Source organism: Panthera leo, chromosome B2, assembly GCF_018350215.1.
Source record: "Panthera leo isolate Ple1 chromosome B2, P.leo_Ple1_pat1.1, whole genome shotgun sequence".
NCBI classification, from domain to species: Eukaryota; Metazoa; Chordata; class Mammalia; order Carnivora; family Felidae; genus Panthera; species Panthera leo.
Window position 1 is genome coordinate 148,891,934 of NC_056683.1, and position 16,784 is coordinate 148,908,717.

The 16,784-nt window shown below is 54.5% G+C and overlaps 1 protein-coding gene across 3 annotated transcripts in view; it reads left to right on the forward strand.

The window, feature by feature from the left end:
• The window catches only part of CEP43 (centrosomal protein 43), a 30,198-nt gene extending 17,576 nt beyond the window's left edge, over positions 1-12,622 (forward strand). For all 3 annotated transcript variants that reach the window (XM_042940288.1, XM_042940287.1, XM_042940286.1), the window contains 6 exons: positions 3,236-3,459; positions 5,267-5,397; positions 7,608-7,676; positions 10,083-10,122; positions 10,939-11,035; positions 12,193-12,622. In XM_042940288.1, coding sequence (XP_042796222.1) covers positions 3,236-3,459; positions 5,267-5,397; positions 7,608-7,676; positions 10,083-10,122; positions 10,939-11,035; positions 12,193-12,267 — 636 coding nt within the window. In that variant the 3' untranslated portion in view covers positions 12,268-12,622. The remainder of the gene's footprint in view (positions 1-3,235; positions 3,460-5,266; positions 5,398-7,607; positions 7,677-10,082; positions 10,123-10,938; positions 11,036-12,192) is intronic.
• The last annotated feature ends 4,162 nt before the right edge of the window (positions 12,623-16,784 follow it).

Here is a 16,784-nt window from a genome sequence, read left to right on the forward strand (position 1 = left end):
ATGCCCCCGTGGGTTCTCCCCGGTGGGGAGCCAGGCCTGCCTCCTGCGCCGTGAGCCCTCGTGAGCTGTCCCGTCTGTCGTGACCCGATTGGTGAGGGCATGCTCTGGAGCACCGGGGCTTAGGGCTCCGTCTCCTCCCTTCTGGGGAGACACCGTTCAACCCGTCACAACCGCTGAGGGCTCTGAGCTCGTCCAGGGAGTGAATGCGAAGGGAGTGAATTCGTCTCGGGATTCTTGCTGTTGTTGTCACGCCGGTTTGTTGTAAACAGGGCTTAATTTTAGCTACCTTGGTTCCTCCGGTTTGTCCACATGTACGTGATGGAAACCGCGGTCACTGGATCTGTGTGCACAAGACAGACTCGTCTCAAGCCACGATGCAGGGTGTTTAAACACATTCTAGGGAACACGTCGTGACTTGACTTGTTGTTGCTCAGAGGACTCGGATTTCCCGTGTGGAAATCGGTTTTAAAGTTCTGTGGTGCTTTTGTGGTAACCTGTCGATGTTTTGATAAATCCTTCTGTCAGTGTGGCTTGTTTTCCAACGGGAGAAGTGATTTGGAGTCACGTTGAGTGAATTCATTAGGAACCCGATTGAGTAAGGGTTCTTTAGATAAACACTTAGTCACAGTTAGGGTGACACATTCCTGTGTAGTTTAGAAATGGATTTGGAGCCCAGTTCCAAAGCAGATGGAGTGTTTTTAAATTTTACCCCCTAGATGACTAGAACTATAGCTTTAATTTTTTTTCTAACGTTTATTTATTTTTGAGACAGAGAGAGACAGAGCATGAACGGGGGAGGGTCAGAGAGAGAGGGAGACACAGAATCGGAAACAGGCTCCAGGCTCTGAGCCGTCGGCACAGAGCCCGACGCGGGGCTCGAACTCACGGACCGTGAGATCGTGACCTGAACTGAAGTCGGACGCCCAACCGACTGAGCCATCCAGGCGCCCCGAGAACTGCAGTTTTAAAACAAACTAATTATTACTTCTAAAAATGCGCATTGTGCCGAACATCAGAGCGCGCTTGTCTGTGGAAGTTGTCTTCCTAAAGCTAGTCCTTGCGCCTTTACCGGCGATACTGCTAGGACCAGTCAGAGATCACCAGGGACGGAGAGGGAGGGATCGCTAAGTGTCTGCGGTTCATCACGGGGACTGCAGTTACGTCACATAAACCGTTACGTGACTTCACGGGCGAGAGAGACTTTTTTGGAATAATACTGTGTTTTGTTAAGTTGCTTTACGTTTACGTCCCATTTACTTCACACTGGTTCGACCTTTTGAGTTTTCTCAGGAGTGTTCTGACGGAGAGAGTGTGTTTCTCGGTATCTGTAGTTGTAAATGGGTTTAAATGTCACGAGTCAGGGTATTTATTTCCACACGTATATGTCTTTGAAAACACGATCAATCCGTGTCTCAGCGGGTATGGATCGTAAATGACGTCGGGCACGAATCCGGGGACCATGTAGGTGGGTGGTGCCTCTCTGTAGTTGATCACACGGGGCACTTCCAGAAAGTGCTTGGGAGACGGTGAAACGTTTCTGCCGCGTGAAAGTGCCGCGTGTCGTCTAAAGGAGGACAGGTTGGTGTTTCTTTTCCCGGACGTCTCTTTCACAAGAATTGATTTGTCTACGTTAGGAACTTCTGCAGTGTGTGGCTCTGTACAAGGCCCGAAACACTGCGTGGCACGCGTCCTGCCTGCTGTCGGCCGGTCACGGCCTCTCGTGGAGAAGTGTGAACTGTGTCTTAACACACACGCCCCACCCTGTCCTTACGCGGCGTACCGAGGGTGCGTCCTCCTGGAGCGCCGTCCTCACGGCTTCCTCGCCCGCTCGCCTCTCCCCCTGCACACGCCTCCTCTCTTAACTCCCAGCAGCAGTCCCGGCTGGAGAATACTACTCTAGTTGAATTCGGTTCCCTGTGTGGTCGGCAGTAGAGCGTGGACGGGGGAGGCGTCCGTGGGGGGACACGGGAGAGTCCTCTGCACACGTGCGGGCCCGGCCACAGCACTGCCCTCTGTGGTGCGGAAGGCCGAACCTGGGGAAGTTGTCCGTGTGAACCCACAAAAGTGCAATTTCATACGAGTCGACCTAATGGCGTGGCATGAGTGTTAAGGGCTAAGCTCTGGAATCAGACCTTAGTGTTGACCTGACCCTTGAGCTTTCTGGGGACCTCGGCAAGTGACTAAAACGACTGCACGCCGCCTTTTCCGAATCAGCGGGGAGGACGGCCCCTGCCCCCGCGCCTCCCCCCCTCCCCGTGCTTTAGGCTGCTTTTGAGATGAAAAGGAGATCGCCTGGAGGAAGATTTGAAGGTTCTCCAGAAAGGCTAGCTGCTTGTATCGCCACTAGCATGCTTTGTTTTTGTTGTTGTTGACCTAGACGTGTCTAAGGGCAAAAGGAAATGGGACCAAGGATGGAGTAAAGTGAGGTTGTGCGGATCAAGGCCAACTGAAAACAAGAAACTGCGGTGTGCGGTTTTGCGCCCGTAACACCAGATGGGCAGGACGGGGGTAGAGACGCTTGAGGATCTTGTACCGTGTAAGGTGCGCAGAGGCGGACGCGGGACACTTGTCCGCGGACGGGTGAGGCAGTGTGGATCGGGCGGTTGTCCGGTGTCTGAAGTCAGACCGGTGCTTTCGGCAGCAAATCTGCCTTCGACGCGGGGGCGGCGGAGAGGGCCCCTCTCGCCTCGACGCCTGTTCTCTTTGGCGCTGGGTGGACAAGTGCCGTCTTCCCTGATGAATGCTTTGTTTTACTGCCTGGTTCGTTCACGTGAACTAATCTTCCTTCTTCACCCGTGGGCCCTCCTCCTTTCTGCAAGTTGGCGACTTACTAATTTAAGATAACTTTTGACGCAGTGATGGACACGTAAGAGGAAACGCAGAAGTTATTTATAAGTGAGAAAGCTTCTTTATAAATGGGGTAGCGAAAGATACTTCCATTTAGGGAGGGAGAAGAAGAATGGTTCGAACACATTACTTTTGACATTCTCTCCTTTGGAAGTTAGCCATGCTGTGAATTGGGGACGCGCTGATAGGTCACGGGGTTACTCTCCCCTCCATGCAGCTGTGAGATCTCACACACTCTCTCCCTCTCTCTCTCTCTCACACACACACACACACACACACACACACAGAGGTTTGTGTATGTCCGTGTGATGTTTTCTTGTGTCAAATAGCTTCTTAATGTTTCGTTTCACCAAGGAGGCCTCTTCTCTTTCCCGTTCTGTTTTCCTAGGCCAACAGTGAGGCCAGTCAGAGTGACACGAGTCTCTCCTCATCAGAACCAAAGAGCAGAAGCAGTCTCCACTTGCCGACTCATGAAACGAAAATTGGATCTTTCCTAAGTAACAAAAGTCTAGATGTCAAAGACAAAGCTGGTCTTTGTCCAGACGGAGAGGATATGGAAGGGGATTCTTTCTTTGATGATCCCATTCCTAAACCAGAAAAAACTTACGGTTGGTGAGTAAACCGTGTCTTTGGATTATCAGGCCAGAGGCTTAAAAATATCATTTCCAAGTATTTCGTAATTTAAAAACGAGCTGCTAAAGCTTCTGTAATTATTGATATGTAAGTCTGATTTTGTGTCACTAAAGCCTTTCGTGCTGTGAAAGAATCCCAGGTGGCGAAAACCTGGGTATCACTGATTTCCGCCGGCGGGCACGTACCGAGTGCCTGTCCCGTGCCAGGACGGGGCAGCCAGAGCTCAGGCAGGGCGCCTCCCTCCAGAAGCCTGCAGTCTTGTAGACAGAGGCACCAAGGAGGAGGCAGTCCCGACAAGCCGCCAGGGGGATGCAGCCAGAGTGATGGCCGAGCAGTGACGGGGCGAGCAGAGGCCGGTGGTGCTCGGCTAGAGCGTCCGTCCTGGGTAGGGGGGGGAGCTCACTGAGTTGGTGAGTCGGCCGGGCAGATGGCGGGGCTTCTGGAACTCCGGGGAGAGGAGGCAGCTCGCGCAGCCCTGCGGGCACGGCAGAGCGCGGCGAGGGGCACTGCGGCGGGCGTACGTACGACTTCGCCGTTAGGGAGACCGGGAGCCCCGGGGTCTGGCCGCTGGGCGTCCATGTGGGAGGCGGTCGGGATTAGCCGGGTGAGAGACGATGTCAGAAGTGGTGAGAAATTGGCAGTTTGGGGGTGTGCTTGGAGGCCGGATCCGAAGGGGTTTGCTGGTCAGTGTCAGAGAACGAAGTGACCTCGAGGGAGGGCCCAGGGTTTTCAGCTGGATGGCTGGAAGGTTGGAAACCCCGCCGACAGGTGGAGAGCAGGGCTGGGCTGCACAGCTGGGCGGGTGACGGTCTAGAACTCGGGCTGGGAAGCTCGCTGCTGCCGAGGTCAGGCCTCAGGCCGGTAACTGAGGGCGTCCGACGGGCATTCGGGGGAGAGGTCTGGGCTCGAGGCCCAGTGAGGGGGCAGGGAGGTGTCCGTGTTGGATGCTGCCCCTAGGGGAGCCTGGAGGCTGTCACCTGGGAAGTGGCAGGTGGCACCTGGAGGTCAGCGAGGGGAGGAGGAGGGAGCGGGAAGGGACCCGGGGGGGTTCGGAGAGGTGTCCTGGAAGGAGGAGGCCGGAGTGAGTCCTGGAAGCCAGTCACTGCGTCGCCGCACGGAGGCGGGGTGCCGGATCGTGGGGCCGGCTGCGGTGGCGGAGGGTTAGAGCGGGTTGGGCGGAGGATGGGGTGGATGGCAGGTGGGGAGTTGTGTCTTACAGGGGTGTGAGGGGTGGGGGCAGGACAATGAAGTGGGGAAGTGGGGAATGGCCGTGCGCCTGTCTGCTGAGGGCAGCGCTAGGGGGGAGGGGCCGACGTGCAGGGGTGCGGGGAGAGGCCGGTCTTGGCGGTGCCGTGCGCAGGGCAGGGCGCGCGGGTGCACTTGGCAGGGTGGGGGGGTGAGGGGTGACGGTAGCAGCCTGGGAAGGTTCCTGCTGGCGTGGGTGGGCGTGGGCAGGGCTGGAGAGGAGGCCCCCGGGAAGGGGTGAGGAGGGCGGTGGGGCCGCGGGAGGCCCACGCGAGGGCGGGGCACCGCTGGGGAGGCGGCCTCTGTGCTGCCCCTCGCCGGCTTCTGCTAAAAATCACAGAGCCTGACGGTGCCGAACAGTTCAGTTTGTAAGGTCGCAGACGATTTGGGAGAGGCCAGCGGGCTTCTCCGGTCACTCGCCGCGGACTCGGCGACCGCACGTTGGGTCCCGGCGCCGCGCGCACTCCCGCCGCGGTGGAGTCGCCTCTGTGTCGTTGGCCTGGCCGCAGGCGACTGAGGCGACCCGCTTGTTTGTTGGCAGGAGGAGCGAGCCCGGGCCGCCCGCGGGAAGCCTCGCCTCGCTCTCGGACGCGCCCCCCTTGAAGAGCGGCCGCAGCTCCCTGACCGGAGCCCCCGGAGCCCCCGGAGCCCCCTCGTCCGCAGAGGCCGGAAGTGAGTGCGCTGGAGACCCGGCCGAGGCCTGGCGATGGGTTTTGTCTGGTTAAGTAGCCCGTGAGCCGTTTCCTTTGCGCGAGTGCTCAGCCCGCGGTGCTCCTGAGGGGGCTCCCGTTCCCTCCCTTTACCACGGTCGGTCGTGGTCGCCTGGCTTCCTCGTGCCGCCGTTGGCTTTCCCAGCCATCGAAACGCTTCCAAAACCCGCTTCCTAGCCGCCTTAGATCGTGAGTGTGTCAAGGCATGTCTCCCGTGTGGGGCATTTAGGTGGACTCGAGCAGGACTTAGAGTCGATCAGTTGTGAGGAATTTGTTTTGTAGCTTCTACGATTGCAAATAATCGTCACGGGAATGTTAAAATATTCTCCCTTCAGCCATTTGGGGTCGGCCCATCTTTTTTCCCCTTTGGATATCAGAACCCCAAATCATTGTGTGCGTGTGTGTGTGATCTCCTAGATTTATTTTATGTGTTTGTTCACCATGATGCGTGTTCTCTTTTTTTTTTTTTTTTTCGATGGCGAACATACAGCGTATACTCCTGGCCTGGGGGGTGGATTCCCGTGGTTGGTCGCTTCCGCACAACGCCCAGTGCTCATCCCAGCAGGTGCCCTCCTCAGTCCCCATCACCCACTTTCCCCACTTTCCCCACTTTCCCCTCTCCCCCACCCCCATCCACCCTCAGTTCGTTCTCTGGATTTAAGAGTCTCTTGTGGTTTGCCTCCCTCCCTCTCTGTAACTTTTCTTTTCCCCTCCCCTCCCCTCCCCTCCCCTCCCCCATGGTCTTCTGTTAAGTTTCTCGCGATCCACACAGGAGTGAAAACAGACTGCATCTGTCTTGCTCTGACTGATGCGTGTGCTCTTTAACGCCCTCCCGTTCCAGCCATGCCCCCAGCCCCTCCATTCAGGTGACCCATCCGTGTGCTCTTTATGGTTCAGAGTCTGACCCTTGGTTTCTCTCTTTTTTTCCTTTTGCTCGTTTGTTTTGATTCGTAAATTCCACACGTGAGTGAAATCGTATGATATTTGTCTCTCTCTGACTTATCTCCCTCAGCATTATACTCTCTGACTCTATCCACATCATTGCAAATGGCAAGATTTCCTTATTCGGAATGTGAATCTGACCTCTCTTTTTCCACGTACCGGAGAGGCGGGTTGTCAGACGTGCAAGGGCCGTGTCGCTGCACGGTTTACCTTCCCGCCCCTCCCACATGCAGGTGGTGACAAGACAGAGGGTTTGAAAGTGTAGCCTTGAACGAAGACGCGTGTAGGTGAAGTTTGTTTACTATATCACAGTAAATAGAGATTTAATGGACACTGTTTTAGACCCTACTAAAAAGTAGATCTTTATTAAGAAATTGTGTGATTTTTGCATAATTTTGTAGTATTTACTAACCTTTGTTTTTTAATTTTTTTTATGTTTATTTTTGAGAGACGGAGCACAAGTGGGGGAGGGGCAGAGAGAGGGGAGACACAGAATCCGAAGCAGGCTCCAGGCCCCGAGCTGTCAGCACAGAGCCCGACGTGGGGCCTGAACTCACAAACCGAGATCATGACCCGAGCCGAAGTCGGACACTTAACCGACTGAGCCCCCCCGGCGCCCCTACTAACCTTTCTATGTTACGTGGTGCAGCTGCGGGATTCCCCAGGATACGTGAAGGAGATGACGTGTGGCTTCTTTGAGCCGGGTAGTAAACTGGCCACCTATCTGTTCATGTGGCCCACGCCCGTTTCCCCCCCTTCTTCTTCTCCAGTCGTTGTCACCTGCAGTGAGAACTTAGCGGGTCATGGTCAAGTTGCTCTTAACGGCGAGTAGAGAATGACGACTGGGAGAGGATGTTGAGCACTTAGGACTGAAAAAACAATCAGTTTGGTAAATGAAATAGCCGTTGAATTAAAGCAAAATTGAAGGAAATAAAATTGAGAATAACCGTAGTGCCTGAATTCACACTTAATGAGTCTTTTCACAGACGGTGCTATCTGTTAGGCCAGAAATTATTTCCTGGTCAGATTTCAATAAAGAGCAGTATGGTGTGTGGTTAAAAAGGGGGTGCGATGCATGATGTGAGCATCATTCGTCAGAGTTTGCAGTTCTGTCTTCGATTTTGGTTATGACGTTATAGTCATAAACCCTATACCGGAAAAACCAGTGATACGCCTTAGAGACTGTTGGGTTCTAAAAGTCAATCCTGTGTGAATGTTTTTCCTCCACAGGTAAAAGAGGAAACACGGTTTTGAAAGATCTGAAGTTGGTCAATGATAAAGTTGGATCGCTTGGATTAGGTAAGTAGATTTCCTGTTTTTAGTCTTCATGGCCTGAAGGCCATTATGTTTTAGAATAAAATCTTAAATGCAGCGGGTTGGCCTGCAGCAGGCGCCTCCTGACTGGGCGCCTGGCGGTCCCCTGGGGTGGGTGACACAGCGGCCACCACAGGCTCCCTGCTTGTGGAGCTTGGGTTCTCGGCGGGGGGTTCTGCCTGGGACGGGCCCCTGCAGACACCCGCGGTTTGGGGGGAGCCAGTGGGCGCTGGGGTGGAAATGGGCGGGAGGTGGGCTCGTCCTCGCCCCGGGGGCGACTTCCCTGCCGAGACCAGGTGGGTGACGTTTCAGCGCGGACCGAGGACAGTCTGTGCAAAGGCAGAGTCCCTTCTCTGGGCACCGGGAGTGCGCCGTCCAGGCCCTGGGGGAGCAGCCTGAGCGGGAGACAGGCTGTGGATCTGGTGTTCAGTTGTGTCATGTGGAGTGGTGGTTTGTGACCCTGAGGGAGGAAATGCGTTTCTGCGGACGCGAGCGCTTACAGCGCCCTGGGGCTCTCCTCCGGTGTCCGGTCCAGGGGGAGGGACAGAGGCGGGTGGGCGTCCTCTAGGCGCACCTCACCCGGGAGGGGCTGGAAGAAACGGCTCGGCCCGCGTGCTTGGCGGTCCCTCTTCCGTCCCCGCGGGACATGGGTGTGTGCCCCACGCGACGTTCCGCTGCCCCGGATCTGCGCTCACGGGGTGGGCGCTGGGGCCTGGCGAGACCCCCCCCATTCTGGAGGACACTGCAGTGAGCGGAGAGGACTCCGGTTTGGGAGCGGGTGGGTGCAGGTGGCATCGCAGATGGGGCCTCCCTCCGTGGCGCGTCCGAACAGGCGGAGGCCGGCTGTGCCCTCTCCGGGCCTGTCTGCGGGCGCTGACGGCACCCAGCTCCTTGTACGCTGGAGACAGTCTAATGACACACGCAGGCCCTAGTGAACGGTGCCTCGTGAGCGCCAGCTGCCTCTGGCGGTGTCTCGGCTCGCCCTGCAGCCGCAGCGTGGACGCGCCCCAGCTGCCGGACTCTGCAGTCGTGGCGGTAGCGGTGGCGGTGACGGTGATGCTGGGCGGGCCTGCGCCCTTGCCCAGAGTTCCCCCGGTTCCTGGGCAGGCCGCCTCTTCCTCAGCCCCACCCGCGGCTGCCGGCTCAACCTGCCTCTGGCCCGCCCCTGCCCTGCCTCTGGCCCCCCCCCCCGCTCCCTGCTCCCTGCCCGGCCTGCTGCCTCTATGTCTCACCTGCGTCTCACCTGTGCCAGGTGTCTGCCTCCTGCTGTCCCTCTGCTCTGACAGCCTGCTCTTTGTCAAAGCCAGGGCAGCCCCAGCCTGCTATTGAGGAGGGGACACTGAGCGTTCCCCTCGTGGAGGGAAGGGGCCCTGCCGCGCCGCAGGTGCCACCGGGAGAAGGGGGCCCTCTGCTTCCCTCGCCTTCGCCGGGACCTGTGCGGTCGTTGGGCTGGGGCTGTGGGTGCCACTGCGGGGAAGACCTGGGACTCGTCAGCTGAAGTCTGGTCACTCAGCCGGACGTGAGGGTTTGGTGTAAATCAGCATTTCTGTTTAGTTTTGTTTGATGGTATTGCAACAGTATTGCTTCCTGTTTGTTTTCATCGTCGTCGTGAATTTGTGGACTTCTCAGTATTTGAAGTAACGTACGAATGTTAGCGGGCCAGCCTAGGGTGGTCATGACGCTGGCGACACGCACTTGGCACCGTAGCAGCAGGTGGTTTTATCTCAGTCTTAACCCTGTGAGGTTGGTTTTAGTATTTCCTCCATTTCCGCAGATGAGAGCCAGGTTACGTGAGTGGCCTGAGGTCACGCGGATTGTAAAGTGCGGGTACGTTAACTGAGAGCCCCACCTGGACATTATTTTAGTTTTTTAATGTTATTTATTTTTGACAGAGAGAGAGACAGAGCACGAGCAGGGGAGGGGCAGAGAGAGAGGGAGACACAGAATTGGAAGCAGGTTCCAGGCTCCGAGCTGTCAGCCCAGAGCCTGACGCGGGGCTCGAACTCACAGCCCGTGAGGCAGCAGTAGGGGGTTCATGATAACCTGGTTTTGAGGTCTCCCATTACATCCAGCACGTGATATTTTTAATATCAGACGACTTTACAAATGATAAACATACAACGTGATTTAGCTTTCGGGTACTTGGAATACAAGACTGGGTATCAACCACATTTTATGAATGACATTTTGTTATTTCTTAGGTAGTTTATTTGGTCCTTTGCTTTCGTGTCCTATACGGGAAAGATATTTCTAACCCTGGAGACTTCATTTTTAATGATGCAATATCATTCGGTAATGGGGTTTTTCCTGAAGGAAACGTGAGTGTGCGATCGTAGCTACATCGTGAAGCGTGCTGATGTAAACGTCGCCCGTCTTTTCTTAAACTTACAGGGACTGGAGAAGACGACGACTATGTTGATGATTTTAACAGGTAAGAAAAATAGCTGGGCAGCAAATAAATCGCAAAGAGTTTGTGACACAGGAAAGTGTCACGGAATTACGTTGGTGCTTATTTTAGTGTATTTGACTCTCTCGTGCACGCTAGTCACTCCAGAGTTACACCCTGCGCTTTGCAGCCTGTTTTGGTTTTGCATTAGAATGCGAACAAACGCGTCATGTTCGGGAAACTTGGTAAGAACACAACACGGCCAGTCGGAGGCGTCAGGTCGCATCAGGTCGCCGTGGTCCACGTGCGCTCCCCCAGCCCCGTGGAAGGTGGGGACGCGTGCCTAACTTCAGACATTGCCCTCTCCAACTAGTGTCCTCATTCAGATGACAGGTCATGTTTTGTTCAGATACCTTTTTACGTATGTAATGATACTACAATCTGTGAGTTGCCTGATGGTTTGGAAATAATTGTTGTGGGTGTGATGAGAAATTTTAAATTAGAGCCTGAGAATTTGATGTAACTGACAAGGTTCCCCCCCCCCCCCCGCATTGAGAAATTGAGAATTTATATTTTACTTCTTAACAGAATGATTTATCATACAGTTTTTTTGAGAGATGGCATGGCTTGTAGATGAAATTTTAAGAACCTGGGTTTGTGCTTTTCCTGACATTGTGGCCACAGTCACCATCACGGACCTTGGTTTTCTCATGTCTTAAGTTGACTCCCCTGTTTCTGTTGCCCTCGATCAGTTATGTTAAGGATCAGGTGAGGTAATACGTACAAAGTTAATGGTACCTGATATTTCATTTAAACGTTCATGTTCAGTGTCCTTTATTCTGTTTCCTTCTCTCAAACTAGTACCAGCCATCGCTCAGAAAAAAGTGAGCTGAGTATCGGTGAAGAGATCGAGGAAGATCTTTCTGTGGAAATGGACGACATCAATACCAGTGACAAAGTATGGTGTTAGCGTTTCCTGTGGAACGTTGTTTGTGCCTGTTGCCTTGACTTACTGTGAAGCTTCAAAAACTGTACACGGATTAGGAGAAAAACAGTTGAAAATCGTGACGTGACAGCTACTGGGCCCAAGTCGAGAAACAATGGCCTATACGCGTCTGTAGGGTGCCCCTGATGGCCGCTCCCGGGGTCAGTGCGTGCCGCTGGGGCACCTGTGCCCTGTGGCTGGGCGTCGTGGGCGTAGGTGGGCCCCGGTGGGTCGGGACTGGAGTCCGAACTGACCGCCTCAGGGGTGTAGACGGCAGAGGCCAGAGAAGTCGGGACAGGACTGGGAGTGGGCGCAGGGACGGGAGCCCCGTGCAGGGGGAGGTGAAGCGGCGTGTCAACAGGCAGGCCAGGGCTGGCGCGGAAGCCCGGAGGGGACGATGCGGCGGACGTGCGGCGGGCTGTGCGGTTAGGAGTGCGTCCTGGAGATCCACGTTCGGCCTTGTTCTCGGGCAGAGGGCACAGTGTATTTGGGTGGACGCACGTTGCACGTGAGACGGAGGCGGCATCTCAGGCTGTCCCGTCGGCGTCACAGAGGCGGCTGCCGGTCAGGTGGGCGCCTCTCAGGCTGTAGGCGGCCCAGCCCGGAGGTGGACGAGGGGCGTTCCCCAAGTGCCCGTGACCGCCGCGGGGTGAGCGGACGCGGCAGGCCGTTGGGAGAGGCGGCGCGTCGGAGCCGGCAGGCTCCGGGACCGTGTCCTTTTGCGTCCTGTGGTCTCCTGGGCGCGCTTTAATCGGTCATCTCCAGCCTGCCCGTTGGCGCAGCGGGACCGGTAGTGTGTGCCTCACGGGAGCGTCGGGAAGGCTGGGGGAGGACGGCTCCCGGCACTTGGTCTCTGGTCGCACCCGATGTACCTGCAGCCACCGGGGCAGCTGGGAGGGTTATGGCAACAGGTGTTCGTTAGCGTGGCCTTGGGCTGCGAGCTCAGCCTTCGGTAATCGTCCCAGGTTTCGAAATGGGGGAGGAAGGGGAGGGTTTAGGGGACTTTTGAATATGAGGTGGTTTGTGGAGTACAAGGTGATATGTAAATGACAGCAGTATGTTTTAGAGATTGTTTATGACTCTCTCTTCTGACACCAGCTCTCTTTCCTTTTCCCGTTTGAACCACGAAGCTTGATGACCTGACGCAGGACCTGACTGTGTCCCAGCTCAGTGATGTCGCGGATTACCTGGAAGACGTTGCATAGACAGGAAAGGAGGAAGTATTCTCATCAACAAAGGACAGAGGACTCTGATCAGTTGCATCCCCCCCCACCCGCCCCAGACAATCACTCTTTGCTGGAATGTCTGCTCCCTGTTGGTGCCTTGTGTTTCAAAAAGACTGCAGATAGTTTTAAAAATTAACTTTTCGTTATACTAAACAAAACGCTTCCGACTTGAGCCCATGTGTGGAAGATACAAGTTCTTAATTTGGTTTGGCTACACATTTCTCTGTGGAAATTGATTATCTACAACTCAGACTCCTCACAGGGAGTGAACCCATGAAAATACGAGTATTAAGAGCATCCTGAAAGGTGTCAATAAAGCTGTAGGTTCACACAACTGTGTGTGTGTGTGTGTGTGTGTGTGTGTGTGTGTGTGTGTGGCTTGAGCCGTCTGGAATCAAAGCATATTCGATATTAGGTGGTTCTGCACATACTTGGCAAAACGACCTGGTACATGTGTAGCATTGAAGCCTGTTACTTGAAGTTAAACTTGACGTGTCCGCTTTATTGTGTATTTCCTTCCGTCTGGAAGGGTCGTTAGACCAGGAAGCTTCTATGAAAACACTTGTGTGTGTGCTACGTAGTTTTGCCTGATTTGAAGAAATCTAGAGGTTGCTCCTTTAATTCCTGGACTTGTCGCTGACATTAGTGGTCGCTGCCCGGGTCCACGTAAGGAGCGTCAGCGGCAGGTTGTGTTCTTTATAGTTATAATTTATTGCTTGTAAAGATGCCTGGAAACAGACGAGAGGCCAAAAGGCGTCGGAAAGCATGAAGCAGCGCTTTTATTTCAGATGTGGAGGCTGGTCGTATCCAAATCCAGACTGGACGGGAACAGTGGTGATGGCCTAAGACCACATCTGGTCTGACGGGCTTTACCCACTCACTCTAGGTCGTTCCGCCGCGGCCCTTGGCACACGGGGCCGGTGCCGGCCTGGGGGCAGCCCCCCTCCCCTGCACCTGCCGAGCTGCTGTCCACGTAGGTCACCGAGGGCTCTGAGGTCTCCGTTCCAGACAGCCCAGAGAGGGCACGTCCGTTCCTGTTTGTGTAAGTGACGCTGTGATTGTGTGTTACGTTCTGTACTTTTTTATTTGAATTCAATTATGCTTTTTATTAAAAGTCACCTTTATTAATAAAGAGTGAACTAGACCTACTTGACTGATCTCAGTAAGTGAGCAGACCCCGTGGTTCACGGAGTGCCCGTTTTTCATTTCACGTTAGCCTAAATGGGGCAGAAATATCTGCTGGGCCCTCAGAGGTAAAGGGAGGTGATGGCGTGAGGAGCGAGATTGTATAACTTGACAATCTGCTTGTGTAGCCCCTCGGTGAAACCGAGCCATAAACACCAAGAGGAAGGAGGACAGAAGACGGGCCAGGGCCCCCTGGGAGCCGCAGTGTCGGTCTGCCCTCGGTCCGTGGGCTGTGGCCTCCGTCCTGGCGGTGGGTCACGTTCTGTGCGCGTGAACAGCGCCGTGTGGGGATGTGCTCTGTTGCCGAGAGTCCCCCCCCCGTGCGCTTGTTCCAAACTGCATTTGCCTGGAAACCGTCTCTGGAAACGCTTTCTCTGAGCCACTGCAGGACCTGTGTCACAGGTGTGACTTACTTTTTATTGAAAACAATTTTTCTTTTTACGCTTTATTTTTGAGAGAGTGAGCGAGCGATCCAGCATGAGCAGGGGAGGGACAGAGGGAGACACGGAATCCGCAGCAGGCTCCAGGCTCGGAGCTGTCCACACAGCTGGCTCAACCTACTGAGCCCTCCCCGCCCCCCCCGGACGCCCCTGGGTGTGATTTGTTTTTTGTTACCTGATGGGAGCTAGAGTTCAGTGACAGGATTGGGAGTGACAGCTGGAGGTGGCTTTTGAAATTTGGGGAAAGCATTGGAACAGCACCGTCTGAAATTGGTCCCTGTTCCGTTACGCAGAGAACCCGACCTTTGGTCGTATCTGGGAGGACGGGCAGGAAACGCCCCGTCTGGAACCTCATTTGTCATTAGCACTGCATCCCTCTGGGAAGTGTGATTTCCCCACGTCGTCCTTGAGCAGAAAGGTGTTGAGTGTGTGAGTGTGACGAGTAGTTTCTTTTTGTTTGGAAATACCTTCCGAGATACTAACCCACGGAACACATCTGGATGGGAAAGCCTGGATTGTGCGGTGGGACTGGTACGTGCGACGCGTCATTTTACTGGTAGTGGCTCAAAGCGAATAAAAAGGCTTTATTGCCCCATTTGTGTCCCTGCACCTGCTGCGTCTCACGTGGGATGGTCAGCACGCTGACGCCGTCCCCGCCGCTCACCGGCTCCTTGTCCGCACCGCCCTTGCCCAAGAATCGCCGGCTCGTGCCCCTCCTGTTCTCAGACGTTCCAGCCCGAGGGGACGCCAGTTGTCCTTCCCACTCCGTCTCTGTCGTGTGTACCCAGGGTATTTCACTCCCGTCTCGTCGCTGACGCGGGCCCGTGGGCCGTGTGCGAGCTGGCCGAGCGGGCGCCGTGTTTCGCCACCTGGGTGTGTCTTTGGCACCTGGAATAGTACGTGGCCCATCGTGTGGCTCTGTAAGGACGGGGCGGGGGGACAGATACGGTAGCCCGCTCGTGGGGTTGGGTGTCGGCGGGGGCGCCTGGGAGGCGTTTCTGGCTGGGCAGCCACCTCCTGGGGACAGCGTTCCTGTCCCCGGGCTCCCAGGCCTGCTGAGTCGGTCCGTGGTTCGGTCGAGGCCGTCAGAGGGAGCCGCGGCTCACGGGACACTCGTTATTAGCTCTCGTTTTGAATATCGCCATTCTGATGGGTGTGAACGGGTTTCACACCGTGGTTTCGATTTGCATCTGGAGTGATTTTACGTGCCCTTGTGACTCTGTGCTGTCGTCGGGGAGAGTGTCTGACTGCTCAGCAGTGTGGTCCACGCATTCGGTTTCCTTACTGATCTTCTTCCGTTTTATTCTGTATTGAAAGCGGGGGCATCAGAATCGCCAGCCTTTGCTGAATTACCAGTTTCTTCCTTCGGTTCTGTCGGGTTTTGCTTCTGGTGTTTTTGGAACTCTGCTGTTAGCTGCATTCTGTGTAATTGCTGTATCTTCAGAAAATGTCTCTCTCTAGCAATTTCGTTTTGTTTTAACACCATTTTGCCTGGGGGCGCCTGGGTGGCTCAGTCGGTTGAGCATCCGACTTCAGCTCAGGTCATGATCTCGCGGTCCGTGAGTTCGAGCCCCGCGTCGGGCTCTGGAGCCTGCTTCAGATTCTGTGTCTCCCTCTCTCTGTGACCCTCCCCCATTCATGCTCTGCCTCTTTCTGTTTCAAAAATAAACAAAGAGGGGCGCCTGGGTGGCTCAGTCGGTTGGGCATCCGACTTCAGCTCAGGTCATGATCTCGCGGTTCATGGGTTCAAGCCCCACATCGGGCTCCGTGCTGACAGCTTGGAGCTTGGAGCCTGCTTCGGATTCTGTGTCTCCCTCTCTCTCTTCTCCTCCCCTCCTTGTACTCTGTCTCTCAAAAATAAAAATAAACATTAAAAAAAAATTAAAAATAAGTAAATAAGTAAACATTAAAAAAATTAAAACAAACCATTTTGCCTGATACAGTGTGGCCAGCCTTGCTCTTGTGGTGGCCGTTTGCATGACGTTCGTGTCTTTGAATCTAAAGTTTGTCTCCTGGAGGTAGCATATAGTTGGATTTTTAAAAAAAAAATGCAGTCTGGTGACCTCTACTTTTTGACTGGATTGCTCGGTCCATTCACATCCCGTGTCATTATTGATACAGTTTGGACTTACGTGGGCAGTTTTACTATTTGTCGAGTAATTGTCTCATGTCTTTTTTTGTCTCTGTTCCTTTGCTGTTTTCTTTTGCAGTAAGTGAATATTTTCTAGTGCAACGTTTTAACTTCTTAAATTATTTTCTCACTGTATATTTTTCCAGTTGTGTTGAGGAGAATTGACATGCGTCGCTGTGTAAGTTCAGGCGTGCGGCACGACGGTTAGGTGTCCGTGTGCCGTGAAACGATCCCACGCCAGGCCCAGCTGACATCTGTGCTCTCACACAGATAAGCACAAAGGAAAGAAAAACTTCCTGCGAGGAGCACTCTTGGGTTCTAGTCTCTTCACAGTTTTCCTGAGGGTCCTCACTGTATTTTTAAGGCGTTTTCTCAGCGGTCGCCCCGGGGTTTACAGCGTACTTCTCATAGGTGTGCACCGAATCGTTTCCCACCAGCCTAGGGAAACTCCTCTCCCAGGCAGCTCTCTTCCCTCTGGTCTTGTCCTTGTGCTGTTGTTGTACTTACTATCTCTCTGTAGCTTACAAGCACAAGAATTATCCGTTATAATTATCACCTTAAATAATTTTAGGTCTTGGGGCGCCCGGGTGGCTCTGTCGGTGAAGCGTCCAACTTCAGCTGAGGTCACGGTCTCACGGTTTGTGGGTTCGAGTCCCGCTTCGGGCTCTGTGCGGATGGCTCAGAGCCTGGAGCTGCTTCGGCTTCTGTGTCTCACTTTTGTCTCTGCTCCTCCCCCACTC